Source organism: Drosophila navojoa, chromosome 5 (genome assembly GCF_054131105.1).
Source record: "Drosophila navojoa isolate 15081-1374.11 chromosome 5, UAZ_NAV_1.0, whole genome shotgun sequence".
NCBI classification, from domain to species: Eukaryota; Metazoa; Arthropoda; class Insecta; order Diptera; family Drosophilidae; genus Drosophila; species Drosophila navojoa.
This window is the reverse complement of record NC_142893.1, coordinates 5,021,710-5,048,608: the sequence shown is the minus strand read 5'-3', so window position 1 is coordinate 5,048,608 and position 26,899 is coordinate 5,021,710. Positions and strand designations below refer to the sequence as shown.

The following is a 26,899-nucleotide window of genomic DNA, read 5'->3' as shown; positions in this document are numbered from 1 at the left end:
AAATAATTTTTAATTGCATACACAGCAAGTTACAGGAGTAACCTTTTTTATTATTAACTTTTTGCTGTGAAATTAATCAACACTAAATTTTGTTATCGATAATAGCCGAGCAACTGTCACTGCACGTTGTTTATAAACATTAAAAGATTTCATTAGAAATGCCTATAGATTGCAAGGCTAAATGTGGCAACCGGGCCAGTTTAAAGGTTAGTTATGCCATGCTACAATAATATTTAATATTTTAATCGATATTTTCGCAGCGGCCTAAAACCGGTGATGCTTTGTGCAAGGCCTGCTTTTTTGCCGCATTTGAGGCTGAGATTCATCATACAATTACTACCAGCAAGCTTTTTAGACCTGGCGAGAAGGTTGCAGTGGCCGCCAGTGGTGGCAAAGACTCAACAGTTCTAGCGCATGTGTAAGTCTTAGGCTTAGGTTGCTTTATAGCCTTGCTAATAATCTCTTCAATTTCAGTTTAAAATTGCTCAATGAGCGCCATAATTATGGGCTAGATTTGATGCTGCTTTCCATTGATGAAGGCATAACAGGCTATCGGGACGACAGTCTGGAAACGGTTAAACAAAATCGCGATGACTATCAAATGCCACTGAAAATCCTATCCTATGAAGAGCTTTATGGCTGGACTATGGATCGAATTGTGGCGCAAATAGGTCGCTCCAATAATTGTACATTTTGTGGCGTTTTTCGTCGCCAGGCTTTGGATAGAGGAGCAAAGCTATTGGGTGTGGACAGCATTGCCACTGGCCATAATGCCGATGACATTGCAGAAACTGTGCTAATGAATATTCTGCGAGGCGACACAGCTCGATTGCGTCGTTGCACGGATATTCGAACGGGCGGTGGCGAGGACTCCATACCCCGAGTAAAGCCACTCAAATACAGCTACGAAAAGGAGATAGTCATGTATGCGCACTATAAGAAATTGGTTTACTTTTCCACCGAGTGTGTGTTTGCTCCAAACGCATACCGAGGACACGCGCGAGCTTTTCTCAAGGATCTGGAAAAGGTGCGGCCCTCTGTTATAATGGACATTATTTATTCGGGCGAGCAACTGCGATTCAAGGATACCGTGAAGAAGCCCGTACGCGGCAATTGCGAACGCTGTGGCTTTGTCTCCTCGCAGCAGCCATGCAAGGCATGTGTGCTCCTAGAAGGACTTAACCGAGGGCTACCCAAACTGGGCATAGGCAAGAAATCAAAAGGCGATCGAATGATTGCTAAACAGAACCAGGAACTAGCTTTAAGAGAACGTGCTAATCTAGTAAAAAACGATTTTTAGTTTCAACTGTTTCTTTATTGAATGTGTTCACATTTACAGCATATTGCCATGGATAAGCATTTCCAACACTTCCAGCACCTGAAAAGGAAGACGAAGTATAAGTACTTGCTCAAAAAGCACACAGAAGAGTTATTTTTATAAGAGCTCAGTGCCAAATTATTAACCATGGTACATAACCGGCTAAGCAAGACTCCCTTACATCAAAAGAATATTGATGAAGTTTGTCAGCGCTTAACGTTTATATGCTGTCAGTGAATGAATTAAGTGTTCATCATTGCAAATGAAATCCGATGAGAGCATTTGGTCAAGCAATACTAACCTAAATTAGGAATTTTGCTCCACGTTGATGTATGGCAGACAGCCTAGAGGTTTGCAAAGAACCGTTACATGATTCTATAACCTACAAATAAAATTCTTGGTTAAAAAGAGCTTGAAAACAAAATACAATATCATTTTAAGGAAAATTTCAGTTGTTAATAACAGTTGGAATCACATTGATTCATTTGAGGTGTCAGAAAAATATATATTCATCAGACTAATTTTAATAATATTATCCTAAAAATATAATATCTCACCTTAGTCCTTTCAATGGCATTTCAGCTACGAATACACTGATAATGTCCCATTTTTCTGCAAATAGAAAAAATATATACATATGTAAGCAAATTTGAAATGTATTCATAAAGTGCTGTATTTCATTAAAAAAATGTCGGCTTCACGAAAAAAATATGCACCGCAAATTCTGTATATAATCAATTTGGGTTATGCTTGGGCGAAGCGCATTTGCTCTGCGAACAGAAAAAAAAGCACTAGCTAAAGTGGAGATTATCTTTACACCAGCGACTCAAGTTCGCATGATAGAAAACTACATAAAGAAGAATTATTCTTACCAATTTCAAATTTATGTATGCATTTCAGGGCCTGCCTTAACCGGCTATTGCAGTAACAGTTCACCTATAAAACAGAAAGACATCATTACAATTGAAATCTTAACATAAAGACAAAAACCTAAATTGTACAGCCGTAGGAACTTAACCCCAAGCCACGTGACTACAATTTTATTTGTAGCTGACTTTGGGTAATTTTCCTGTACTCAAATTTGCTTTTGCAGCTTTGAGTTCTGTAAAAAGGCTTAATACACACTTATCACAGTTATATTTGCCGCTAATATATATTTTTTTTTCAGCGTCACAATTTACCTACATTTTCAAGATTCAACTGAGCTATGCAGCACGTTCTCCGAACAGAATAAAAGTGACGGATGTTGGCAAAGTTGGCTGCATGACTGCACCACTTTGAAACAGAGTTGCATATTTACTTTATAAATTAAATTGACCGATACATTTCGATTAGTGCTTAATGCGACCCTGACTTCACACATGCATGCCTGACAATTTATAACTGTTCTTCTCTCAAATTTCGTCTTGGTGTGCGGTTCTCAGATTTTAAGAAATTTAGTTTTTTCTTTGAACAGTAATAACGCAAAATGTCTTCGTTCAACTCGCCAGATATTTTGATGCCACTCGGTAATATAGAAATACAAAACCACAAATATTAAAAATAATTTTACAAAATACATCTTATTCTGAAATCATAATTTTGTCTAGACGAATATTACGACCAGTGTGTTGTGCCTAAACCGAGAATTCCAAAACATTATGGGTTCCACGTAGAAAAAAGACAACGACAAGCGGCTCGTTTGCAATCTTATAGGGATAACCCGGAAAATGATGAAGACGAGCTTGAAGATGAGGAGGAAGAAGAAGAGATAGAAGGGCTAAATTCCTCCATGGAGGATTCGAATATGAAGCAAATTTCGTTTGAAACTAATGACTTTAATAAGATTTATGAAGAAGCTGAATCGCAAAATTCCACAAATAATGCAGCTCAAGAGCCAAAAACGGAAATTCCGGCTTCTTCGGCACAGTGGCGCATAGCACCAATTAATGTGAATCGTCCCCAAGGAGCTGCACCTTTGGTACCAATGGATGCTCCGCGTGGTAACCCAAAAGCTGCAAGCTCCGGATTTCATGATAGGAAACATAAGAAGCGTCGCTATTATTGCGTCAACAGTAACAATAACAATAGTAAGCAAAATAACACGAGTACATTTAACCGTAATAATTCTGTACACAGCCGTCTGGGCCAAATGTCGAACCGCAATCAACAGCGTGGTAAAAAAGCCACGGGTCAGTGTTTGCGGAACGCGTACAATGGATTCAAAAATAAATCAGAAAATAACAGAAAAAACAATAATTATAACAATAATAAGAACAAAAAAAATAACAATACCAACAATAATAAGCAACAACAGCAAAAGGTATTAATGAATATCGATGGTCATTTTCCGAATAATCGCTCAAAGCTTATTGAGAGCTCCTCATTAAATTCGAATCTATTTGCTAGCTCAGGCAATAATCTGAACAAAAATTGTTTTCAATCCTATCAACAACAAAGCAACGTCAATTGGCAATTGGGCTCCAACTCGCTAACTGCACTTATAAATTCAGCTAATCAAATTCGTCCTTCCGTTAATCAAGCATCGGGAATGCAGAGTATTAATAATAATAATAATATGGCCAATATTCGTCCTTCCGTTAATCAAGCATCGGGAATGCAGAGTATTAATAATAATAATAATATGGCCAATATTCGTCCTTCCGTTAATCAAGCATCGGGAATGCAAAGTATTAATAATAATAATAATATGGCCAATATTCGTCCTTCCGTTAATCAAGCATCGGGAATGCAAAGTATTAATAATAATAATAATATGGCCAATATTCGTCCTTCCGTTAATCAAGCATCGGGAATGCAAAGTATTAATAATAATAATATTATGGCCAATATTCGTCCTTCCGTTAATCAAGTATCGGGAATGCAAAGTATTATTAATAATAATAATATGGCCAATAATAAAAGTAATACTCTGATGAATTATAACTATTTACCTTACAATAATAATAATATAATGAATAATAATAATAATGCTATAATGAATAATAATAATGATGGCATAATAAATAATAATAATGGTATACTGAATAATATAATGAATAATAATAATAATGGTATAATGAATAATAATAATAATATAATGAATAACAATATGGCTAACAATAATATGAGTAATATGGCCAATATTAATAATATTACAAGTCGTTCGGGTTCAAAAATAGAAACCAATTCCAATATGTTACCACAGTCGAGCAACGGCGTATTTGGTAATCAAATGAGTCAGGTTAACCGGAGCGTAAACCAATATGGTTGCAGTATTGCTTCGGACTCACTACGTCTGGCAGATCTTATGAATTTGGATGCGAATAGCATCGTGAATTTAAATGTAGCCGAGGTGGCCAAGAATGCGATGATGCTGTTAAGCACTTTTGTTCACAATGGGGATGTGCAGCAGCAGCTGTCGCATTTGCAGGTAAATGTTCGTTTTATCTAATAATATACCCAATCTAGTTACAACTATTTTTCAGAATACAACCATTGGACCCGCCAATGAACCGAATGGAGTCGATATGAACATTCGACCACAAACCACTGAATTTCGAATGTATCATCGGTTCAAGTAGACGTCTTGACTGGTCCACTACCAATTATTTGTAGCTTTAAGTAATTTTGAAAATGACCGCATAAGTTTCGTTCCAGGCGAATGGCTATAAATGCGCTCAATGTGAATATTGCGTAGGAGTATGTTTATAAGAAGAAGAATGCGGCATCCGTTGTGAATGTCGAATTGTTGGCACACAAACACATAGGCGAATGACTGAAAGTAAATGTATTTTTGTTTTATTATTATTTTTGGCTGATAAGAAAAGGCCGTGCCTCTTATCAGCAATGCACAACAAGAACTAAGCTGTCAGTAAAGAGATGTAAACCGACAGCGAATAAAAATAGAAACAAAACAGCGATAAATGACAGCGAAACGAAGCGAATATTCATACACGAGAGTTGTGACGACGACGAACAAGCTGGAATATTAATCAATCAGTAAATCTAATAAAGAGTCGGAAAGTGGACGTAAAATATAAAAAGCGTTCAATGGCTACGGATAACGCGTGTTCATTATGACAAATAATCTTTAGTTTTTATTCTACACATAACTAATAACCTCTAATTTGCCAAAATTGTACATTACCCAATGTATGAGAAAAATAAAAGCACAGAAAACTGTAAACAAAGAGTGGACTAAAAGAAATTGTTTTTGCTAGCGTTAAAATATCAAAGAATTTATGTAGAAAGCAAATTTAAGTTTCATGAAATAAATGATATTACATTCAACCACACTCAACATGTTGAAGTCCAAGCAATTGCTAAAACAATGGGTAAAAGGTAATTGTACTTTAATTTTTTATTTACAGCGCGCAATTTGACTGAAATATTTATTTGATTTGATTTTTTGTTTTTTATTTTGAATATTTTCTTTGTTCATATGTACACATGTATTTATATTATATGTACTTGGCTTTTTTAATTACGCTTCCGTTTATTATCAGCTATAGGCTTTGGAGCATGTGATTGTGAGAAGTCATATTAAAAGATTATCTACAAAAATCTTAATTATTAAATGGATTGCTATTTAACTAATTTCATTGTGTAAACAGCCTTTAAAGCAATAAACCTAAAACTGTCAATAAGTCTAGTATTTCGAAATTCAAATAGTGCTCATAAAATTCTGTCAGGCTTAGCAAGATAATAGTAACAATATAATTCAATATTTAATTTAAATGTCTTGCATTTGTTCAGAATGTGCTAGCTTTTCGCCCGCAAATTTTAAACTGAAGCGCGCCTTGATTGTGTCCAAGCTTTCACGGTATGAGTTTGAGCAAATGCGTCATCCGGATCTCTCGCGGGAACAGCTGGAGCAGAAGCTACGAGATCGCGGCACCGATGTGGAGAACATGCTCTACTTGCATAACCTGCACAAGGATTTCGAGCGTCGCATCGTACGCAGCTTCAGGAATGTTGGCTGCGAGGTAAAGCTGTCGAGCAGGTGGGTAAATGAGATGTTTTGTGGAACCTCTTACAGTACAGTACACATATCAATGTATATATATGTATGGATATATATGTATATTGATTGTGTGTGGTGTTGTTGTGATTGTGCTTGATGTGTGTTCCATAAATTGATCGATCGTCATTGTCATCCAACTACAAATTTTGTTGATTCCCGCCATCCACATAACGTGTCCCTGTTTGCGGCTGCTGTTTGACTTTATTAAACAAGCAGACTTGAATTTAGAAGCTCTCTGAGCAAGGATGTGATGAGCTGGGCTGATGTTATTGTGCCCGTTGGCGGTGATGGTACCTTTTTGCTATCAGCGAATCGTGCCAGTCCCCTCTTTGCCCTCAGCCAGCAGAAAACACCGATTGTTGGCTTCAATTCCGACCCACAGCACTCGGAAGGACGGCTGCTGCTGCCCAAACACTACTCCGAGAATCCCGAGGAGGCAGTCAATCGCATTAAATCCGTAAGTCTATATTCCCTAAAATTCATCAAATTTTCGCTAATGTGGATCTCGTTTTTGTTATTATAGGGCGACTTTAAGTGGGTGCATCGATCACGCATACGCACCACCATGCTGGGCAATAATGGCGCTATACCCGAGTCCACGGATCTATTCAGACATACAGCGGTTAAAATGGAGCAGGTTGATACAGCGCCAGAGGAATTGGATTGGAAAATGGCTGACAAGTATAAAGCTAAAATGAAGCGAATTCTACCATACTTGGCATTAAACGAGGTAATGGAATTTAGATTAAAAAAGGAATTCAATTTAGCTAATCCTCTCAAGCTCTGTCGTGCAGGTTTTCATTGGAGAACAACTTTCGGCACGCGTGTCGCATTTGCAGCTGGTGCTCAATCATCAGGATGTGGTTAATAAAACCAAATGCTCGGGGCTATGCGTCAGCACAGGCACTGGCTCCACTTCGTGGCATACGAGCATCAATCGGATTACCAGCAGCGATGTGGACGATCTGCTCAAATCACTGCCCAATAGCTGTGCACCGCAAATTCTTCAATTGCGTGCAAATGTTGAGGAAATCGCTCAGTGCTACAATCAGGGACTGCTTTTCCCACCTGATGATCCGCGTCTATGCTACTCCATACGCGAGCAGATCTGTGTAGGCGTTTGGCCTTCACCAAAGACATTTAAGGCACGGGACTTTGTGCAGACCGTGTTTATAAAATCGCACTGCATGGATGCCAGTGAGTAACAAAGACCTAAATGCAAACTGATTGAAAAAACCATTGAATTCGTCTTTCTTTCCCTATTCAGGTCTGGTCATTGATGGCAGTATCTCGTATCCATTTAACGATGGCGCCAAGGTGTTGCTCGAGATTCATCCAGAGGATGCGCTGTTAACCATCGCCCTAGACTGAAAAAAAACCTTAAACACTAAACCCAAGTGCCTGCTTCACATATAAATTAAAGGCTGCTACAGCTGCATTTTTTTAATACGTCTGAATTTAAAGTACGTACATATTTGTATGCGGAACTGCTTATTAGTTGTAAGCTCAAAAGTTATTTGTTATTAAATTACACAGATATATACATATATGTTAGTATATATCTAAAATAGATATAATTATTGAAATCACTTTATATTTGATTTTGATTTCGTTTTTGCTTTGCTTGTGTTTGCTTTACGTAGTTTTTGTGATGTCTTCGGTTCTGTCGTATTATTTTCTGAGCGTTTCTTAAATTTCTTCTCGAATCGTGCTTTGTCTAGAGTATTGAACCGTTCATCGTTTAGCACAGCCTTGCCCTCCTCGCTGGCGTTCATTTCCATCCGTTGCTGCTTACGTTTGCGGCGTATTTCCCGCAGCTTTTCCTTTTGTTTCTTGCGATAACTGCGAAGGAATTGAAAGTGAATTAGATAGATTTTCTAGCCAATGAATAGATTACTCACAGTGCCTCCATTTCATCAGGATCCTTGCCCTCCATAATCCACGTTTTTCGTCTGTAGTTTTTGGCACGCTCATCGAAGTCATTATTATCTAGTTGCATTTCCGATTCACGTCTCGTGACATTCACCTGCATGAATATACGTTCCACCATGCGTTCTAAGGGAAATAATTCAGTTAATACAGTAGGTAGTACAAAATAATCAATCAACGTACGATCTATGGGATGCTCTGTTAACTTGCAATTAATTTCGGCTTCAATGGCGCCAAGCAATTCAAGGTCGCGGGGGAATCGAAATATGGATATAGCCAAGCCTTTGCGACCAGCCCGCGCCGTCCTTCCCACTCGATGGATATACTCCTTGGGCGTACGTGGCAACATATGATTGATCACTAGCTGCACACTGGGTATATCCAATCCACGTGCAGCTACATCTGTAGCAATCAGCGTGCGTATGTGATTGGACTTAAAGCGACTTAATGCAGCAACTCGTTCCTTTTGTCGCATAAATCCATGTAAGCAGACATTCTCAATTTCCATGCTGGCGAGCGTCATCGAGAGCAATTGGCAATATCTAGTTGAGTACACAAAAACTTAATATCTGTAATATATTGAATATATACTAAACCCACTTCTTTGTATTAGTGAAGATCATGACATTAGCATTTTCATTTTCTTCTCGAAACTTTCGCAGCGCTTCAATGAGCACCATATCACGATCGTAGTCAGCGCACAGCAAATACCGCTGTTCAAGTGTGTCCACCGTAGCCACGTCCGACTCCTGTGACCATTCCATTAACTGCATTATAGAATTATAAAATATAATAATCGATGAGAAATTGTAGATTTGCTTGCTTACATCTTTGGATATAGGAAATATGCTTGACTCCTTCATAAAGTCCTTCATGGTAGCAGAGAAAAATAGATTCTGTCGGGTCTTAGGCAAGCAGCGTTCGATTATGGCTAGACTCTCGTCGAAGTCACCATTCAGCATGCGATCTGCTTCATCCACGACCAGAAATTTGAGATTATCGAACGAGAACGTGTCACAGCCTGTTAGATGATCCGCCAGTCGCCCGGGCATTGCCACAACAATGTGTGGTCTCTGCATTAGCTTTTGGCTCTCTATCATCTGATCTGTACCGCCGGAAACAACACACACGCGCACTCCCATGGGCTGACCAGCGACGAGAAACTGTTCAGAGATTTGATATGCCAGTTCATGTGTAGGCGTTAGCACTAGGGCGAAATGACTAACTGGCTCTTCGCTCAGCTTCTCCAAAATCGGCAGAGCAAACGCAAAGGTCTTGCCTGAGCCTGTTTTAGCTGCACCGATACAATCCTTACCAGCTAAAATTGGTGGTATACAATTCTCCTGAATAGGCGTTACTCCCTTAAGACCTGTTGAATAAAAATACGATGCTAAGCTTTCCTTATAGATTTATATAATCATGTTGCTTACCTAATTTAGTCAACTGTTTGGCCAGCCATGGCCGCAAGCCGAGTTTCAGAAAAGGATTTGGCTCTTTTCGCTGCATATTTATACTACAATCAAAACCAATAATAAAAGCAACGTGCAGCTGACCAGGGGTACCAAATTATCGTCTCCGATAGCCGATAGATAATAGATTTGGCGATTAATCGAGTATTTTACAATTAACAAATAAAAACAAAACACCGATTGTTATTACTCTTCGTTTTGCTCTGATGAAATACGCATTTTCAAGAAATATATAAAAGATGATCTAATATTGAATCTGATAAATTAAGAGTTGAAGCTTTGAGATATTAGCTTGACACAATCAAATACAACGAACAATCGCAATAAAATGGAAACAGAATCAGAAGCGGAAGCAACACAGCCAACTGAAACATTAAACGTTCTGTGTGGAATTTGTAATGAGTTTTACAAAGCGAATGATATCATATATTCAACAGCCAATTGCGGTCATGTATTCCACAAGAATTGCCTTAACCGTTGGCTATCCCGCTCTTTAAGCTGTCCCCAATGCAGGGCCGTTTGCTACCGTCAGCGTGTGCATCGCATTTATTTGAATTTTGCCGAAAACACCGAAGTAGAGGAAGTAGAACGCTCTCAGATCCAATGGGTGCCCCTTGATTTGGATGAACCACTGCCGCATACCATACTCGATGGTGCTGTCCAATGCGGCACTGATCATGAGGGCCTCGAAACATATGTGGCGCGCGTATATTTGCATGAGGATTTACTCCCCGCTAATTACGTGCCGCAAAAGAAAGCCGTCTACGCTCCCTGGAATTGCAGTGCACATCTGTTGAGCACAGAGGTGGAGTTATTGGTGCTAACGGACTGTGAACTTAAATGGGTGGCTGCAGCAAATGGTGAAGTGCCACCAGGCGGCCTTAAAACGGGTTACTCGGAACTAGGTGAGCCGCTTTATACTGCTCGCTCTGAATATATGGGACAAACCTTGCTCGGCAAAGTGCATCCATCTCATCGAGTTATTTACATGCCCTATCAACGGGACGAGGTTTCCAATAGAAACTACGAGGTACTGGTTGTCACCCCTAAGGAGCAGGCCGAGCGTTGATTCCAATTGGTCCAACTTCAACTAAATACTGTCGAATTGGTTTATTGTTATTCAGTGTTACTTTCTATGATTCGCTTTAATGAATTAATATTTAACAGTTTAAAATAAAAGTCTTGGAAATATATTTATTAAAATTGTTATTTTTAGACTATGTATTTGTGTATTAGTACACATAAATATATATGTATATGTGTACATTAACTATTGTTTAAACCTTTGTTAAACTTAAAATACGTATATCTGACGAATTTGTGGTCACAGTTATTTACCATGCTTAGCAGCTTTGTTGCTTCATCCAACTCGTCAAAATAATAATGCAATTCGTTTTCCAGAATTATTTATAATAATTACTTTCTTTAAAGTCTGCATGTGTTATACTTATGTAATATTTTCTTTAATAAATTTGCATTCTTTGTATCGCAACATGACATTTTGTTATATATGTATGTATGTATATATGTATATTCAGCTAAAATATAACGTGGGTAACGTGCATGTAACATTTAAACAACATAATTTTCTCATTTTATTCATACAATTATATTAGAAATAGGATTTTTGTTTCATTTTTATGACTTTTGTACTTAGTTTCTAACAAAATTTTTATAAAACATATTTTTCTGTTTATGTATGTATGTGTATCTATATATATATTTATGTGTGTGTGTTTGTGTGTGTATGCATGTTGGGATTTATATGCTGATCGATCCGTCGTCGATTACAAAAGATATTTACATTTTGTTTATGGATAAGCATAATTTGATTCCGATTTATTTTATATAAATGTATATATAAATATTCTCTCGATTTACAATTGGTACTTGAGCCTATCTTGATTTGTGTTTACGTTTGATTTAATTTCATATTTGTTGTATTTGTTTGTTATGTGAGGCGGGGAAATTGGAGATTAGATGCAAAATGGCCACGAGTTAGGTTCAAAATATTTGAGCTCAATTTGTAGATTAGAAACAGTCTCTACTATATTGTAAACAACATATTAAATGAACGGCACAATTATAAACTATACAATTGAATAGGTGGACTTAATATCCGATATATACTCGTACAAAAAATTCAAATACTCTAATACATTATAATATTTAAATGAAAAGCAAAAAAAATAATAATAATTGATTACTTGAGTGCAGGAAGAGAAGAGAGAGAATTGGGCAGCTTTTTAACACGTTAGAAACTAAATCTCGTTGCAGACTTTCAATTTTAAAACAATTATTTTACAATCATACTCGTGCTTATTTTGTTGTTTGTTTTTGTAATCACTCCATGCATTTGTAGTTTCTGGTGATGCGACGATGACGACCACGCTGCTGTGGCTGTTGAGCTCTTTTGCAGCGTGCTCGTCGTTCTCATTTCTGTGAGGATAGATAGTTCATATATCGTGTTGTCTGCTGAGCGTTGCGCACCAGCTCACTCTCGTCTTTGTCAGCATCCCCATGCCAGTTGTCAACATTCGATTGTGGTTTCTGCTGCTGCTGCTGCTGTTGGTGTTGTTGTTGCGGATTTGGTTCCTGCGGCTGGTGTATGTTAGGCTGTGAACGACGCGTAAAATTGCGATGACGTTGCGGTTGATGCTGATGCTGATTTTGATGTGGATGCTGTGGACGTGACGATTGCTGGCGACGATCAAAAGTGCTCGATGCTTCGCTGGCTAAGCTGCTCTGACTGCTGTATCGCGGAAAATTGCGCGGTGCGCCTCCAGCGCCACGCGCTGGGCTCTGGTTGTAACGATAGCTCGAGTTTGACTTCCTTCCACCATCGTCCATTTGAGATTTGGGCGGACGTGGCAGCGTCCGTGCACGCGAAGAGCTGCGACTGTTCGACTCTGGTCCATTCGAATTGTAAGCACAATTCTCATCCTGATATGCATTATTAATGGCTGTATTTGAGCGACGCCAAGTTTCACTGTGGATCTTATGCTGTTGTTGTTGTTGCTGCTGCTGCTGTTGACTTTGCTGTTGCTGCTGCTGCTGCTTCTGGAAACGAGGCGGTTTGTCGTACGTGTTGCGATTGTGATTGTTATAGCGTCCGCCGCGTTTGTAGCTATTTCCACGCTCATAATTACTTATGTAGGAACGTTCGCTTCGGTCATCGCGCTGATCCCAATTGGAGTTCACAATATTATTGTAATTGCTTCCGCCGCCCAGATTGCGCTCGTAGCGTTCCTCCGAATGCTTTCTACGATCATCTATGCTGTACAAACGCAAATTACCACCGCCACCCTCGCTCCGCACACTCTGATGATCGTCATCGCAGCTAACGCTATAGCGACGCTGTTGATCGTGACGGGAACGGCCATTCGACTGATCGCCGTCATTGCCACGATTGAAACGTGTCTTACGCCAGCTTGGTAGCGGCTTTGACTCATCGCGATCCTCGCTGCTGGCCATAGATGCATACTGATCGGAGTTGACATTGCTGCAAGAAAGTCCAAACTTTGTAAATTAGAGCCCCAGGATTCTTTATGGATTACTTACTCTGCATTTGCCGTCTGAGCTTGGGCCTGCTTTAAGGGACGTGGCACATGTCGGGGCTGATAGCCACGACGGGCTTGGCGGCTGGAACTGGGCAGTTCACAACCTTCATAGGTATTGCCAGCGCTATCGTATAACTTATGCTGCTCATCGCCATTGGCCGGTGTCTCGCCATAAACAATGTCACATAGTGAATCTTCACAGACCTGCTCGCTCCATTTCTTGGGCACCTCCTGGGCCGAGGTGTTAGCACTGCTGCCGTTCTCCTCGTCGCTGTAACAGGTGGCCGCACTTTGTCCGCTGAAAGAGTCTGTCTGTGGCTGTATATCGGCTCCATTGCTGTTGTTGTTGCTGCTGTTGTTCTTGTTGTTGCTGTTGTTGTTGTTGTTATTATTGAAGCCATCATCCTCGTCCTCATCGATGGCCAAATAGTTTGTGTACATGGCTTCCAGCTCTTGGCCGACATTCTTGAAATGGCTATAGAACAAGTCAAGCACCATTAGCAGCATCGCCTTTACTTTGTCTGTCAGCGCTGGCTGCATGATCAGATGTCGCCTAACATGGTACAATAGCTGATCGATTTCTGTCTTGTGGCGCGTGCGCATTATTTCACCATTGAGTGTGATCTGGGAGAGCACTAACCGGGCTAGGCGAGTGCTCATCACCACTGAAACATCGTTGATTTCGCGCGTTAATAAAGTGAGGAGTGAATCGCCCAGAATTGTGATTGGAGCATTGTTCGCAAGACGAACTCGATTATAGTACTCGCCCAGCAGCGTTATAGAGTTGTACAATCGATTCTTATCGTGCTGGCGATATGCATCGGCATTGATGTAGTTCGTCTCCAGGATCTTTAGCATGGCGCTGCGCACTTTTGTCTCGTTCATAGCCAGGGCGTCGAAATTGCGCGAGGAGAACAATAAGGCAAACTTCAGGGCTGTCTCAGCATCCAATAGGGCTTTGTTATTCATGTACTCCATGGATTCACTGCAATGACAACATTTAAAGAGATGTTATTGTTTTCGCTGTGAACTTGTTGAACTTGGTTGTTCAGTTGGGAACCGGTTATATCTGTATGCTGTAGCCCTGATTATGATAAAAAGGGGCTTTATATGGATAACAATTGTGTGTTGACATTGTGCAAAAACAAAAGTTATAGTGGCTTCAATATTAAAGTTCAAAATACTGTTACTAACTGAAAATTGCACTTAATCAAACTAATTACTTATGTAAAATAGGAAAATATAAACATGCTTGATAAGCCGATTAAACTCTTGTTTACGCTGCATCAATAATTTCTTTGAAATAATTCAAGGGTATTTAGTCTTCGAGAACATACTTCTTGTTTATCCAATTGGCGGGAAATTTGCTTTTTTTATTTCCACTCTCTCGCTCTCTTTCTGTTACTCACAAATCTCTTAGTTCTAAAAATTTTAAGCGAATTGCGACATCGTTTTACAGATAGTTGTAAATATTAATACTGGCTCTGACGTAGACACCTACACATACATACATATGTATACGAATGTGTCTATATCATACATACACGGAAATAAATGTACGTCTGCACAAGCTATGCATACTTATTCATAAATACATACATATATACTTATGTATTAATCATCAATGGACAACGATGCAAATACAGACATACACACACACTCACAATAACAAAAACTACAAATGTACATACCATAGCATCGACTCGTCTCGCACAATGTTGCAGAAATCGGTTTCGATAGCCTTGATTTTGTTGTTAAGGACAATGCCGTCGTCCTGCAGGTTAAGGCCGCGCATCATCGTTATAATGTGATCATACACACAACCACCTGTTGGTATCATATAGCTGCTCGGAGCGCCTGTGTTGAGCATGCTACAAACTTCTCGAAGCGTTTGCACCTCGCTGCCGCCGCCACCGTTGCTGCCACTGCTGTTACCGCTGTCAGCACTAACACTGTTGTAATTGTTGTAAGTGTAGGCGGTGGTGTTGCTGTTGCTGCTACTGTTATGATTGCTTGTAATCATATTTGTATTAGCCATTTCGCTGTGATCACTGGCGCAAACGTTGTTGTTGTTTTTATTACTTTTCTGTTACTTGGTGCTGCTACTGTTGTTGTTGTGCTTTGCGTTTTCCACTGGTTCTTGTTCTGTCAACGCCAAGGGAGCCAACTTCTCTATGTATTTGTGTGTGCTGGCCCACCAACAACAATAAACACTTGAACTTATTATTTTGCGCAAATAAGCGTTGACAAAGGTGTCCAAATGCGCATAAAATTTCACCTTTCATTTACTTTGTGCACCAACATGGAACTTACCCAAGTATCTGTGTTCTTAAGTTGTTAACGTGCAAACTAAATTAAATGCACAAAATAATAAATTTCTATTTATTTTACTTATTTTTCTACCGAATTAATTTACAGCGAATGCGTTTGGTTCGCAGTGACCATTTGCGTGAACCAGGAACTAGTTAACCAAATCAAAAACCATGAATAACAAACCTGTTAACGGGCTGTTATCGTATAATATTTTTACATGTATGCACGCAAAGTTATTTGCCGTTACATTTAAAAATTATTGTGCTCGAAGAAGAAAATCCACCTAATTCTAATTAAATTTTAATGCTAATTTACGAGGAAAGCGTGATTTGATATTTTATTCAGACAAAAATTATAAATGTTAGATTTGTACTTGATATTGACATTTTTAACAATGTATTCATTCTATCATGAATGTCATGTAAATGGGTTCAAATGTGTAATCATAGTTTTTACCCTCAACAAATTCCAGTAAGGGATGCTCACCGATTTTGACATATCTCCAAGGTTTTCTCTATAAATAAATAAATAATAAACATTTAGTATACTAGCTATTCTTACAGTAACAAATACTTACAGTGCAAACACATGTATTTTGGAATAAGTTGACCTGCAAAAGCTTTTTACGTTTCTCAACGATTTTAGCTGTCATAAATTTGTATCTATTAAATGTAAAAACACATTGCTCAAAGCTAACAAGCTCGATGTTTGCAATGTTGTGCATAAGATTGTTAAAATATTGTTTTTCTTGGATACAACAACTTTTAAAAAACAATTGCTTTAGGTATTCAAAGCTGTTGGGCGAAAAAAAGCCCAGGTCTTCCAATAGATAATTATCTGTAACGATTTTTAGAGCATCCACACGTAGCTTTGATTCAATTACAGTGCACAATGTGTCAGTGGTGTTGCATGTTTCCAAAATTTTGAAATGATGCTTTTCAGTTATAGAGCCCAGCTTGCGGCATAGTAAAGGAAGTATGCCCATAAGTCCAGGACCACAAATGGTCAGCTCAGAAAGGCGATTAAGTGTTCCCAAGTGGTCTTCAAACCAGGGCAGCTCATCAATTTCCACTTTAATGGACTCAAGATTAGCCATTGAGTCTGCGGCCAGACATATAGGAGTTTTTTCGATAGTCTTGCGATCAAAAAGGCAAAGCTTGATTTCTTTTAATTTGCGTACTTTCATAACGTTTGCCAGATTTTCAACACTAAAATGCTGGCAATAAGTCAATGTTAGTCGCTCCAATAATGGAAAGTCGGTAAAAAATCTGCCCGAAAAACTTCCTTGAGGACTAAATTCTTTCAAGTTTGGAAACGTCATGATTAATCTTGGTATATCCGAATCGGAGAGCAATCTACTTGGCACAGTTGCAAACCGAAAATCGTAAACTTTTGGAAAAATGAACTCAAGGAGCACCATATATTGCTCCGCACACATCATTTTCAGATGCATCACTTGTACAGTTTTGGAAATGCTTCGAAAAAAGTATCGCAAGTGGGCGATGGAAAACTTTGCCTCGTATAAAGAAATCTTGACTGTTTTATACTGTGAGATCCAGACAATCGGCATCAAATTGAAGAAGCGTGGATGCAAATCTAACATGATTTGCTGCGATTTAAGATCTAAATAGCTCAGTATGCGAATTAATACATCATCGGTTAGATATTCCATTTTGTTGTTTTTTTACTAAAAAGGAAGAGAGAAATTGAAAAAGTTAAGGAAAAAAATGATTAAATTTATTTTTTACTTTGAGAAATTGCAATTTTCTTCCAGATCTCCTTCAGCAGCCGTTAAGTGACAGCACTATCCACTGACAGACAGCTCGTTTTTGCGTTCGCAGCCAACTTCACGCGAACTTCATGCAATCGACCTAATCGAGACGATAAAATCAAACAGCTGACTAAATGACGGTCTGGCAACGCGCACGCTTTTTCAGGTAATCGCGACACAAATATTTTATAAACATGCAGAAATATGATAAAATGGAAAAGATTGGCGAGGGCACTTACGGCACGGTGTTCAAGGGCCGCAATCGGGATACTATGGAAATTGTGGCACTAAAAAGAGTCCGCTTAGATGAAGACGACGAGGGAGTGCCTAGTTCCGCGCTGAGAGAAATATGCTTACTGAAGGTTTGTTTTAAACTATTGGTAGAGAGCGATCAGCTCTATGTTTTTGATATATATTCACGTCACGTCACAATTTCACTTAGGAACTAAAACACAAAAATATTGTACGACTCTGTGATGTGTTGCACTCCGATAAAAAGTTGACATTGGTATTTGAGCACTGTGATCAGGACCTGAAAAAGTACTTTGACAGTTTGAATGGAGAAATCGATATGGCAGTTTGCCGAAGCTTTATGCTGCAACTGTTGCGCGGCTTAGCCTTCTGTCACAGGTGGGTGCCATGCATATGTACATATATATCACCAGTTATAATTGCCGTTTTACTCAATTTCACTATTTTAGTCACAATGTGCTGCATCGAGATTTGAAACCACAAAATTTGCTCATCAACAAGAACGGAGAATTGAAGCTGGCTGATTTTGGATTGGCACGCGCCTTCGGCATACCTGTCAAATGCTATTCAGCCGAGGTGGTAACGCTGTGGTATCGTCCACCTGATGTGCTTTTCGGTGCCAAACTCTATACGACGAGCATCGATATGTGGTCAGCGGGTTGTATATTAGCTGAATTAGCTGATGCAGGGCGTCCACTATTTCCTGGCTCCGATGTCCTTGATCAATTGCTGAAAATATTCCGGGTGCTTGGCACACCAACTGAGGAATCTTGGCCCGGTGTCTCGCATCTTTCCGACTATGTTGCGCTTCCATGTAAGTTGAGTAAAGCATTCGTAATTTATATACTATTAGGATTTGGTTTTGTAGCTTTTCCGCCAATTACATCGTGGAGCCAACTTGTACCAAGACTGAATGCTAAGGGCCGTGATTTACTTCAAAAACTCCTAGTTTGCCGTCCGAATCAGAGAATTAGTGCGGAAGCCGCAATGCAGCACCCGTTTTTCACAGACACCTCCTCGTCGGGTCATTAATGTGGCAATCAAAGTTCACTTATAGTTCTTACGACTGTTTCAATAATATATAATATAATATAATATATAAATTGTATGTATATTTTAGGAACGTATCTTTAGTTATACACATTGTTTTTATCCTCAATTCATTACAATTCTATTAACATAGTTTTTACCAAATGCCATCAGTTGTAATATTTTAAATATACATTAAGTAAATGTAAGAACCAAAAAAATTGCAACTGTACCTAGTTCACTTAATATTTATAGAGTAAATCTTCATAAATATACATACTGAAATTATAAACAAACCAAATGTCTACAAATAACCACATTGCCTTGCTTAAGGGTTAATTCTAATGGGCACTGCGCACTCGCGCTCCATTTATTTTTTTTGTTTAGTTGCTTTTTGTGTTCTTGACGGACCGGTCGCGTTTCGCGCTTGTATATCTAGTGAAAAGTGAAAACCCCGTTGCTATTTATACATATATGTTTTAAAGTGCTTTATTGTGATTGCGTTACTCTAAATATTTAATTATCAGGGGTATATTATAAGTGCCCATAGGAAATTACCGACGATCAAAACCAGCAGGAATTCTTACACGATATCGAATATTAAAATAATTTTAGTTCTTAAATATGACCTGGGGCTTTGTTACTTGTGGTCCGAATGAGGCGTTAGTTGTGTCAGGTAAATATTTTACTAAACAAAAGATAGCAAATTGTTTAAATTTGTAAATAAAATGGGCACGGGGCATCACCCACCAATGACGTCACTGACTATCGATTTTTATGTACAAGCAAATTGTGACAGACCGAAGCCGTGCGTGCGCACCTAAACGAACGCCGTTAAATACACACATACGTATGTGTTTTATGTGTGTGTGTGTGTGTGTGCGCGCTTGTGTTTTGCTTGTATATAGGGTTGTCGGTGTATTTGTTTTGTTTTGGACAGATTGTAAACATAAAAGTATAATTATTTCGATTTTTAATTTTTTTTTTTTTCCTAGGATGCTGCTATATGAAGCCTTTGTTGGTGCCTGGCGGTCGGGCTTTTGTGTGGCCATCGATTCAACAAGTACAACGGTAATTAAATTGACCTTCAGGCATAATGACACAACATAACGGTATTTAATTTCTTTTGTAGCATTTCGTTGAACACGATGACTCTGCAGGTGGAAAGCCCATGCGTGTACACCAGCCAAGGTGTGCCCATCTCTGTGACAGGCATTGCCCAGGTGAAGGTGCAAGGCCAAAACGAGGATATGCTATTGACTGCCTGCGAGCAGTTTCTAGGCAAATCTGAAGCAGAAATCAATCATATTGCTCTGGTAACACTGGAGGGACATCAACGAGCGATCATGGGCTCTATGACCGTCGAGGAGATCTATAAGGATCGCAAGAAGTTCAGCAAGCAGGTGTTTGAGGTAGCTTCCAGTGATTTGGCCAACATGGGCATCACAGTGGTCTCCTATACCATCAAGGATTTGCGGGACGAAGAGGTGAGTTTCGCCAAAGATTTCGGTGATGGTTGCATTAGATTTCACTCTTTGGGCATGAAATTGAGATATAATATATAAGTGTAGGACGCGTCTTTCGTTTCAATTTTTGAGTAACCGAAATATACATATTCATTATTTTTGCATGCGTGTACATAACGACTCATGGTTTAACTAACCAGGGCGACTCCAAGGTGCGTATAGAGTTGTTCTCTCTTGTGGAGTCCCTTTAACTGCGCATTGGCAACTATTTTTAATACGCATCATTTTCTTTTCATTGCAGGGCTATCTGAAATCTTTGGGCATGGCTCGGACAGCCGAGGTAAAGCGCGACGCCCGCATTGGCGAAGCAGAAGCTCGTGCTGAGGCGCACATTAAAGAGGCTATTGCTGAGGAGCAGCGTATGGCTGCGCGTTTCCTTAATGACACCGACATTGCCAAAGCACAGCGCGACTTTGAACTGAAGCGTGCAGCCTACGATTTAGAAGTGCAGACAAAGAAGGCCGAAGCTGATATGGCGTATGAGCTGCAGGCGGCTAAGACCAAGCAGCGCATCAAGGAGGAGCAAATGCAAGTAAAGGTAATTGAGCGCACCCAGGAGATTGCTGTGCAGGAGCAGGAGATTATGCGACGTGAGAAAGAGCTGGATGCCACTGTTCGCTGTCCAGCAGAAGCAGAAAAATATCGTTTGGAAAAACTTGCTGAGGCCAACAAACTCCGTGTCGTAATGGAGGCCGAAGCTGAGGCTGAATCGGTAAGTTTACTTTCTCTCTAAATAGCCTAATAAAGAATTAAAAAACTTTACCTTTTGCCATTATAGATTAAAATACGCGGCGAAGCTGAAGCATTTGCTATTGCAGCTAAGGCTAAGGCAGAGGCAGAGCAAATGGCACAGAAGGCGGATGCTTGGCGTGAATACCGCGAGGCCGCCATGGTGGAAATGTTGCTGGATACGCTGCCAAAGGTACGATGCAAATTCAAGACATTTTTAAAGCGCTTTTTTAATTTCTTTTCCGTCCTGCTTGCAGGTGGCCGCCGAGGTAGCTGCGCCTTTGTCGCAGGCCAGAAAGATTACTATGGTTTCCAGCGGCCAGGGCGATATTGGAGCCGCCAAGCTGACGGGCGAGGTGTTGCAGATTGTCAACAAAGTGCCGGAGCTGGTGAAGAACATAACTGGCGTGGATATTGCCAGGGTACGTTCCAATTCAGAGTTTATCTAAAGGCCGAGAGTAGGATCAGAGAATACAGCAAAGAAAACACAAAACGTAAAACAAATGGCAATCAAAAGACTTGGTAGAGAAATGTAGCAACATGATATGAAGTTCTATGATTACATATGTTTCTTCTGCATATATGTACATATATATAGCATATATATCTTTGCTTTTTTGTTTCTGATTCGATTTCTACATATATGATTTGGCTTTAATTTGATTTATCTCTTTTTATTCTTCGTTTCAGTCTGTGCATGCTGGCTAAATGTCCGATATCGAACAATACTCCACAAATACCACACCAAAAACGAAATACAATTTAAACAATATTTCAAAACCAATTGAAAATATTATGCAAAACTATTTGAAACAAAAACGCATTTAATCGTTTATTTCTAAACAATTTTGTATAACAGTGTAATTTTGCACAAAATCTCAAATGGCAAGAGCATATTTTGTATTCAATATTAATATAAGAATTATAAATGTATATGTATTTATATATGTCTTTATACAGAACAATGGAATAAAACAAATTTCCTTAAATGAACATCTTGTTTCCCATTTGAGACTACAGGAAAAAGCCGTTAAATTAGCTTACAGCAGAGTGGCAACTTTGTTGGCATAGCTGGGTTGCATTCATTGAAATATCGATATTTGATTCTTTTACAAAGTACCAACCCTAATTATCACACAACTCAGCACTTTTCATCTACCAAGCTGCCAACTCGTTGGCATCAGTCAAGTTGGCAGCCCGTGCGAACATTTAGCTAAATCATTTGTGATTTTTGTACAAAAGTTGTGCTCGATTTTAAAAGGCATATAATAACAGATAAACGCGCCAATTTGTATATTTAAGTTCAAAAGTTTCATTACAAATCATAAACTATGGCTGATTCCAAGGGGTAAGTGTACATGTAACAAAAAACAGCGGCAAACGGATGCCGCCTCTTAGCTTCAATTTCGCGCAGTCATTGGCCCTATGAAAAAAAAAAACCAATGGCCACATAGGAAAATGAAATGGAAACTAAATTGTGAAATTTGACTATGATACGATAATTCACTTATGTTGAGGTTATATTTCGAATAGTTTTAAGTTATAAAGTTAAATTTACTCTAAAACTCCATGATTGTGAAATTAGGCCAAGGCGCAGAAATTCGCCATTTGCCGTCGTTGTAGCCCTTTTCCGATTTCTTTGTCGAGGGCTATTTGGGGAAATTCGTTGTTTTTCAAACGGTATCCAAGTGTGCCTTGTCATTCACAGCCTTAGTTTGTTGTTAACGACAACGTTGCAAGCCTTTTACTGTATATTGCTTGTTGTTGTTGTCTTGGTTTTTTTTCTTGAAAATCTAATTTGAAGTCGAAAAGAGTAAGCGCGGATTATAACAAGAAAAGAAGAAGAAAAATGTCCAGCGGCAACGATGACAATAATGCCGGGGGCAGCTCGAGACGTCCGCCCATAGACACCGGCGACAACAACAGCAACAGAAATAACATGAACAATTATAATGTAGACAACAGCCAGAACATGGATGTCGATATAAGCGACATTGTGCGCAACTATCGTAGCGAACAGGACGATGAACTTACAAAAAAAGAGACTTGCGATTTGTCGAAGCCACAGTTCTCCAGCGAAAAACGGTGCGCAACTAGGGAGGGGGTGTCTGTTGCGTGTTTTCTTTCTTTTTTTTTGCGTTTGTTTGATTGCTTGATTTAATTTTGTTTGTGTCCCATGCAGTGAGGACCTGGCCACCGCGATTTTGAAGCGCAAGGATCGTCCCAATCGTCTAATCGTTGAGGAGGCGCAAAATGATGATAATTCCGTAGTGTCGCTATCGCAGGTAAGCATTGGAGTCAATCTTGTAGGGCCACGTCAGCATAAACATATCCGCTTGTATTTAGGCGAAAATGGATGAGCTGCAGCTCTTCCGTGGTGACACTGTCATTCTGAAAGGCAAACGCCGTAAGGAGACTGTCTGCATTGTCCTATCGGATGATACCTGCCCGGATGAGAAGATACGGATGAATCGTGTTGTTCGCAACAATCTGTGCGTACATCTGTCGGATGTGGTTTCCGTGCAATCCTGTCCGGACGTCAAGTATGGCAAACGCGTTCGCATTTTGCCCATTGATGATACAACTGAGGGTGTTACTGGCAATCTTTTTGAGATCTATTTGAAGCCCTACTTCTTGGAGGCCTATCGTCCCATTCATATGGGTGATAATTTCATTGTGCGCGCCGCCATGCGGCCTATCGAGTTCAAAGTGGTGCTTACCGATCCGGAACCCTATTGTATTGTGGCACCCGAAACGGTCATCTTCTGCGATGGCGAACCGATAAAGCGTGAGGTGAGCGCTTCGTTAGATAACAGCACAGCGGGCGGCTAGATCAGCTAGATCTTTCAAAATTTCTTTATTTTTATTGATTTCGGCATTTGAATTCGTTGTGCCCGCTGTGCTGCGCTTAAGATTATAAATGTATATTTCATATCTTAACGCCTATAATTTTGCCTTAGGAGGAGGAAGAGTCTTTGAATGCTGTGGGTTATGATGACATCGGTGGTTGTCGCAAGCAACTTGCTCAAATCAAGGAGATGGTTGAGCTGCCTTTGCGGCATCCGTCGCTGTTCAAGGCAATTGGTGTAAAGCCGCCGCGTGGTATTCTCATGTACGGTCCACCCGGTACTGGTAAGACGCTGATTGCACGCGCTGTTGCCAATGAGACTGGCGCGTTCTTCTTTTTGATCAACGGACCGGAGATCATGTCAAAGCTGGCAGGTGAATCCGAGTCGAATCTACGAAAGGCATTCGAGGAGGCCGAAAAGAATTCGCCAGCTATCATATTCATTGATGAAATCGATGCAATTGCGCCTAAGCGTGACAAGACCCATGGCGAGGTGGAGCGTCGTATTGTGTCGCAGCTGTTGACACTGATGGACGGCATGAAGAAGAGCTCCCATTTGATTGTCATGGCGGCTACCAATCGCCCCAATTCCATTGATCCAGCGCTGCGTCGCTTTGGTCGTTTCGATCGTGAGATCGATATTGGCATTCCCGATGCCACTGGTCGTCTGGAGGTGTTGCGGATACATACCAAGAACATGAAGTTGCACGAGGATGTGGACCTCGAGCAGATTGCCGCCGAGACTCATGGTCATGTGGGTGCCGATTTGGCTTCGCTATGCTCTGAGGCAGCTCTACAACAAATCCGTGAAAAGATGGATCTGATTGATCTGGAGGATGATAAGATTGATGCCGAAGTGCTGGCTTCCCTGGCCGTGACCATGGAGAACTTCCGCTATGCGATGACCAAGTCCAGCCCATCGGCGTTGCGTGAAACAGTTGTGGAGGTGCCCAACACCACCTGGACGGATATTGGCGGTTTGGAGAATGTGAAGAAGGAGCTCCAGGAGCTCGTTCAGTATCCAGTCGAGCATCCCGACAAGTTCCTTAAGTTTGGCATGCAGCCTAGCCGTGGCGTTCTCTTCTACGGACCACCTGGCTGTGGTAAGACTCTTCTGGCCAAGGCCATTGCTAACGAGTGCCAGGCGAACTTTATTTCGGTCAAGGGACCCGAATTGTTGACCATGTGGTTCGGTGAATCTGAGGCCAATGTGCGCGACATTTTCGACAAGGCTCGGTCTGCTGCACCATGTGTGCTCTTCTTCGATGAGTTGGACTCGATTGCCAAGGCACGTGGTGGTAATGTCGGCGATGCTGGCGGTGCTGCCGATCGTGTGATCAATCAGATTCTAACCGAAATGGACGGCATGGGAGCCAAGAAGAATGTGTTCATTATTGGTGCCACCAATCGGCCAGACATTATCGATCCGGCTATCTTGCGTCCGGGTCGCTTGGATCAATTGATCTATATTCCATTGCCCGATGACAAGTCTCGCGAGGCTATATTGAAGGCCAATTTGCGCAAATCGCCGTTGGCCAAGGAAGTGGACTTGACGTACATTGCCAAGGTGACACAGGGCTTCTCGGGTGCCGATTTGACCGAGATCTGCCAGCGTGCTTGCAAGCTGGCCATTCGCCAGGCTATTGAGGCTGAGATACGCCGTGAAAAGGATCGCGCCGAAAACCAGAACTCCGCAATGGATGTAAGTTGTAGTCAAAGAAGTCATTGCATTTATTTGTATTTATAATTGCAATTTTGCAGATGGACGAGGATGATCCAGTGCCGGAAATAACACGCGCTCACTTTGAGGAGGCAATGAAGTTTGCCCGTCGCTCCGTTTCGGACAATGACATACGCAAATACGAGATGTTTGCTCAGACTCTACAACAGTCGCGCGGCTTTGGCCAGAACTTCAGGTAACATGCCACTAATTACTTTATTATTATTGGCTATATAATATCGCGTCCTTTTGGTTATTTGCAGATTCCCCGGTAACGCCGGCAACACCTCAGGGTCTGGCACCAATATGCCAGTTAACTCGCCGGGCGACAATGGCGATGATGATCTTTACAGTTAGATTATTAGTTTTAATCAAGACAACAAGAAACACAATTTTTTAAATGAATTTTTCCTCCTACAAATGAAACAAGAACAACAAAAACCGAAACTAAGAAAAACCAAGCAACAAAACAATTTTAAATCAACATTCGGCTCCTGGAGGCAGACGACGCCAGCAGCAGCATCAGCATCAGCATCACCATCGGAAATAGCAGCACTAACAACAAGAGGAGCACATGCATAAGACAGCAACAACATCGATAGCAACAGTAACAACTATAACTACAAAGAAAAATCAGCATATAATGATAAATTGAAAATCTTGATTCCATTTACTGGGATCAAATTGAATTTATTGTAATTGGCGCATAAATCCATGAAAAGATTAGCCTCACTTATCATTCGTGCACTATCGGCGTTAGCTGAACGACCGATATTGAAGTTCTATATACATTATAATGATAATAAACAATACACATACACATACATATAATGATAAATACATACATATATTAAACATCGTAAAATTATAAGTGTATTTGGAGCTACGTTTTTAAGTGAATAAAAATTATAAAGTCGGAGCATTTACCAGTTGCTAAAATATGGGGGCAGAATTTGCCAACGATTTCCAATTGGAAATTTACGTTGCAATAAGATTAATAGCATTTAGGATCTTCGCCGATAAATCATCTGTGTAGAGAGGAGTCTAATTAATAATAATTATTATGATTGAGAAAACTACCTATGTATGGTTGACTGCAAAACATCTAAAGGCATTTGGCTAGTATATCTTTGGTGTAACCTAGAAAGGATTACCTTCAATCTATTTCTGAGCACGATGCTGCCCTACTCCCTTCACTCATTAATAATAAATACAGAGAAAACTCGAATTTTGTGTTTTATCGCTTTATTAAACTTGTATTCATTTCGTCATGTTTTGCCTCTGCACACACGGTTGTTTTGTGGCACATAACGTGATATCTGAGGAATAGTTTCACAATCCTATAACTTAGTATGCTATATACGATATATCCATGCCAATTGTTGCTGCTCTTAAATGACACAAAAATTCAAATTTTGGCGTTTGGTTAA

The 26,899-nt window shown here is 40.0% G+C and overlaps 10 protein-coding genes, 1 long non-coding RNA gene and 1 other non-coding gene across 15 annotated transcripts; 7 read left to right on the top strand and 5 right to left on the bottom strand.

Annotated features, from left to right (window-relative positions):
• The first annotated feature begins 40 nt into the window (after positions 1-40).
• Positions 41-1,306, top strand: Ctu1 (Cytosolic thiouridylase subunit 1). The gene is made up of 3 exons (XM_018103669.3): positions 41-206; positions 261-418; positions 475-1,306. The coding sequence occupies exons 1-3, from the start codon at positions 159-161 to the stop codon at positions 1,298-1,300; spliced, it is 1,032 nt and encodes a 343-aa protein (XP_017959158.1). The 5' UTR covers positions 41-158; the 3' UTR covers positions 1,301-1,306.
• On the bottom strand, positions 1,294-2,644 carry LOC108653321 (uncharacterized). Its single transcript, XR_016197115.1, has 5 exons — positions 2,637-2,644; positions 2,504-2,585; positions 2,191-2,254; positions 1,876-1,930; positions 1,294-1,700 (listed from the first exon to the last, which is right to left on the bottom strand). It is a non-coding gene; the product is annotated as an uncharacterized LOC108653321 (long non-coding RNA).
• Positions 1,763-1,840, bottom strand: LOC115565737 (small nucleolar RNA Me28S-Gm3255). The gene has a single exon (XR_003980874.1). It is a non-coding gene; the product is annotated as a small nucleolar RNA Me28S-Gm3255 (small nucleolar RNA).
• On the top strand, positions 2,530-5,490 carry Boot (Bootlegger). The gene is made up of 3 exons (XM_089260629.1): positions 2,530-2,826; positions 2,908-4,730; positions 4,786-5,490. Exons 1-3 carry the CDS (start codon positions 2,787-2,789, stop codon positions 4,879-4,881), a joined length of 1,959 nt encoding a protein of 652 aa, XP_089116755.1. The 5' UTR covers positions 2,530-2,786; the 3' UTR covers positions 4,882-5,490.
• Positions 4,894-7,866, top strand: Nadk2 (NAD kinase 2, mitochondrial). The gene is made up of 6 exons (XM_018103659.3): positions 4,894-5,641; positions 6,056-6,302; positions 6,540-6,780; positions 6,847-7,053; positions 7,118-7,520; positions 7,591-7,866. The coding sequence occupies exons 1-6, from the start codon at positions 5,575-5,577 to the stop codon at positions 7,692-7,694; spliced, it is 1,269 nt and encodes a 422-aa protein (XP_017959148.1). The 5' UTR covers positions 4,894-5,574; the 3' UTR covers positions 7,695-7,866.
• Positions 7,737-9,904, bottom strand: Dbp45A (putative ATP-dependent RNA helicase Dbp45A). Its single transcript, XM_030391018.2, has 6 exons — positions 9,683-9,904; positions 9,080-9,621; positions 8,853-9,019; positions 8,436-8,794; positions 8,225-8,378; positions 7,737-8,165 (listed from the first exon to the last, which is right to left on the bottom strand). Exons 1-6 carry the CDS (start codon positions 9,756-9,758, stop codon positions 7,910-7,912), a joined length of 1,554 nt encoding a protein of 517 aa, XP_030246878.2. The 5' UTR covers positions 9,759-9,904; the 3' UTR covers positions 7,737-7,909.
• On the top strand, positions 9,897-11,213 carry LOC108653295 (pfs47 receptor). Its single transcript, XM_018103673.3, has one exon. The coding sequence runs from the start codon at positions 10,050-10,052 to the stop codon at positions 10,788-10,790; it is 741 nt and encodes a 246-aa protein (XP_017959162.1). The 5' UTR covers positions 9,897-10,049; the 3' UTR covers positions 10,791-11,213.
• A 74-nt stretch (positions 11,214-11,287) lies between these two features.
• LOC108653276 (uncharacterized) lies at positions 11,288-15,739 on the bottom strand. The gene is made up of 4 exons (XM_089260628.1): positions 15,595-15,739; positions 14,973-15,470; positions 13,283-14,266; positions 11,288-13,223 (listed from the first exon to the last, which is right to left on the bottom strand). Exons 2-4 carry the CDS (start codon positions 15,317-15,319, stop codon positions 12,155-12,157), a joined length of 2,400 nt encoding a protein of 799 aa, XP_089116754.1. The 5' UTR covers positions 15,320-15,470; positions 15,595-15,739; the 3' UTR covers positions 11,288-12,154.
• On the bottom strand, positions 15,379-17,463 carry LOC108652693 (uncharacterized). The gene is made up of 3 exons (XM_089260634.1): positions 17,343-17,463; positions 16,172-17,281; positions 15,379-16,108 (listed from the first exon to the last, which is right to left on the bottom strand). The coding sequence occupies exons 2-3, from the start codon at positions 17,264-17,266 to the stop codon at positions 15,995-15,997; spliced, it is 1,209 nt and encodes a 402-aa protein (XP_089116760.1). The 5' UTR covers positions 17,267-17,281; positions 17,343-17,463; the 3' UTR covers positions 15,379-15,994.
• A 4-nt stretch (positions 17,464-17,467) lies between these two features.
• On the top strand, positions 17,468-18,731 carry Cdk5 (Cyclin-dependent kinase 5). The gene is made up of 4 exons (XM_018103671.3): positions 17,468-17,727; positions 17,808-17,995; positions 18,067-18,431; positions 18,486-18,731. The coding sequence occupies exons 1-4, from the start codon at positions 17,560-17,562 to the stop codon at positions 18,647-18,649; spliced, it is 885 nt and encodes a 294-aa protein (XP_017959160.1). The 5' UTR covers positions 17,468-17,559; the 3' UTR covers positions 18,650-18,731.
• Positions 18,732-19,043: 312 nt separating this feature from the next.
• Flo1 (flotillin-1) lies at positions 19,044-21,844 on the top strand. Of its 3 annotated transcripts, XM_018103657.3 has the most exons (8): positions 19,044-19,322; positions 19,642-19,717; positions 19,779-20,133; positions 20,313-20,324; positions 20,414-20,884; positions 20,951-21,094; positions 21,159-21,323; positions 21,592-21,844. In XM_018103657.3, exons 1-8 carry the CDS (start codon positions 19,271-19,273, stop codon positions 21,607-21,609), a joined length of 1,293 nt encoding a protein of 430 aa, XP_017959146.1. In that variant the 5' UTR covers positions 19,044-19,270; the 3' UTR covers positions 21,610-21,844. The 3 variants fall into 3 exon arrangements, with proteins under 3 accessions (XP_017959146.1, XP_017959147.1, XP_089116759.1); XM_018103658.3 differs by lacking the exon at positions 20,313-20,324; XM_089260633.1 differs by having other exon boundaries at positions 21,159-21,692.
• A 198-nt stretch (positions 21,845-22,042) lies between these two features.
• TER94 (Transitional endoplasmic reticulum ATPase TER94) lies at positions 22,043-25,895 on the top strand. 2 transcript variants are annotated; one of them, XM_018103638.3, is made up of 6 exons: positions 22,043-22,249; positions 23,084-23,186; positions 23,248-23,694; positions 23,862-25,451; positions 25,511-25,665; positions 25,733-25,895. In XM_018103638.3, the coding sequence occupies exons 1-6, from the start codon at positions 22,233-22,235 to the stop codon at positions 25,824-25,826; spliced, it is 2,406 nt and encodes an 801-aa protein (XP_017959127.1). In that variant the 5' UTR covers positions 22,043-22,232; the 3' UTR covers positions 25,827-25,895. The 2 variants fall into 2 exon arrangements, with proteins under 2 accessions (XP_017959127.1, XP_017959126.2); XM_018103637.3 differs by lacking the exon at positions 22,043-22,249 and adding an exon at positions 22,689-22,986.
• The last annotated feature ends 1,004 nt before the right edge of the window (positions 25,896-26,899 follow it).

Bases quoted from the DNA above. Each gene is read 5' to 3' on its own strand.
- Ctu1 (XM_018103669.3), top strand. From the start codon at position 159: ATGCCTATAGATTGCAAGGCTAAATGTGGCAACCGGGCCAGTTTAAAG. The intron at 207-260 runs GTTAGTTATGCC...ATATTTTCGCAG, and splicing joins GCAACCGGGCCAGTTTAAAG to CGGCCTAAAACCGGTGATGC. The intron at 419-474 runs GTAAGTCTTAGG...CTTCAATTTCAG, and splicing joins TCAACAGTTCTAGCGCATGT to TTTAAAATTGCTCAATGAGC.
- Boot (XM_089260629.1), top strand. From the start codon at position 2,787: ATGTCTTCGTTCAACTCGCCAGATATTTTGATGCCACTCG. The intron at 2,827-2,907 runs GTAATATAGAAA...AATTTTGTCTAG, and splicing joins AGATATTTTGATGCCACTCG to ACGAATATTACGACCAGTGT. The intron at 4,731-4,785 runs GTAAATGTTCGT...ACTATTTTTCAG, and splicing joins AGCAGCTGTCGCATTTGCAG to AATACAACCATTGGACCCGC.
- Nadk2 (XM_018103659.3), top strand. From the start codon at position 5,575: ATGATATTACATTCAACCACACTCAACATGTTGAAGTCCAAGCAATTG. The intron at 6,303-6,539 runs GTGGGTAAATGA...TTAAACAAGCAG, and splicing joins GAGGTAAAGCTGTCGAGCAG to ACTTGAATTTAGAAGCTCTC. The intron at 7,521-7,590 runs GTGAGTAACAAA...TTCCCTATTCAG, and splicing joins ATCGCACTGCATGGATGCCA to GTCTGGTCATTGATGGCAGT.
- Dbp45A (XM_030391018.2), bottom strand. From the start codon at position 9,758: ATGCAGCGAAAAGAGCCAAATCCTTTTCTGAAACTCGGCTTGCGGCCA. The intron at 8,795-8,852 runs GTGGGTTTAGTA...GTACTCAACTAG, and splicing joins ATCTTCACTAATACAAAGAA to ATATTGCCAATTGCTCTCGA. The intron at 8,166-8,224 runs GTGAGTAATCTA...ATTCCTTCGCAG, and splicing joins CCTGATGAAATGGAGGCACT to TTATCGCAAGAAACAAAAGG.
- LOC108653295 (XM_018103673.3), top strand. From the start codon at position 10,050: ATGGAAACAGAATCAGAAGCGGAAGCAACACAGCCAACTGAAACATTA.
- LOC108653276 (XM_089260628.1), bottom strand. From the start codon at position 15,319: ATGGCTAATACAAATATGATTACAAGCAATCATAACAGTAGCAGCAAC. The intron at 14,267-14,972 runs GTATGTACATTT...TTGTCATTGCAG, and splicing joins CGAGACGAGTCGATGCTATG to TGAATCCATGGAGTACATGA. The intron at 13,224-13,282 runs GTAAGTAATCCA...ACTTTCTTGCAG, and splicing joins GCTCAGACGGCAAATGCAGA to CAATGTCAACTCCGATCAGT.
- LOC108652693 (XM_089260634.1), bottom strand. From the start codon at position 17,266: ATGGAATATCTAACCGATGATGTATTAATTCGCATACTGAGCTATTTA. The intron at 16,109-16,171 runs GTAAGTATTTGT...ATTTATTTATAG, and splicing joins AAAATACATGTGTTTGCACT to AGAAAACCTTGGAGATATGT.
- Cdk5 (XM_018103671.3), top strand. From the start codon at position 17,560: ATGCAGAAATATGATAAAATGGAAAAGATTGGCGAGGGCACTTACGGC. The intron at 17,996-18,066 runs GTGGGTGCCATG...TCACTATTTTAG, and splicing joins GGCTTAGCCTTCTGTCACAG to TCACAATGTGCTGCATCGAG. The intron at 18,432-18,485 runs GTAAGTTGAGTA...TTGGTTTTGTAG, and splicing joins CGACTATGTTGCGCTTCCAT to CTTTTCCGCCAATTACATCG.
- Flo1 (XM_089260633.1), top strand. From the start codon at position 19,271: ATGACCTGGGGCTTTGTTACTTGTGGTCCGAATGAGGCGTTAGTTGTG. The intron at 19,323-19,641 runs GTAAATATTTTA...TTTTTTTCCTAG, and splicing joins TGAGGCGTTAGTTGTGTCAG to GATGCTGCTATATGAAGCCT. The intron at 19,718-19,778 runs GTAATTAAATTG...TTTCTTTTGTAG, and splicing joins TCGATTCAACAAGTACAACG to CATTTCGTTGAACACGATGA.
- TER94 (XM_018103637.3), top strand. From the start codon at position 22,751: ATGTCCAGCGGCAACGATGACAATAATGCCGGGGGCAGCTCGAGACGT. The intron at 22,987-23,083 runs GTGCGCAACTAG...TGTCCCATGCAG, and splicing joins CAGTTCTCCAGCGAAAAACG to TGAGGACCTGGCCACCGCGA. The intron at 23,187-23,247 runs GTAAGCATTGGA...GCTTGTATTTAG, and splicing joins CCGTAGTGTCGCTATCGCAG to GCGAAAATGGATGAGCTGCA.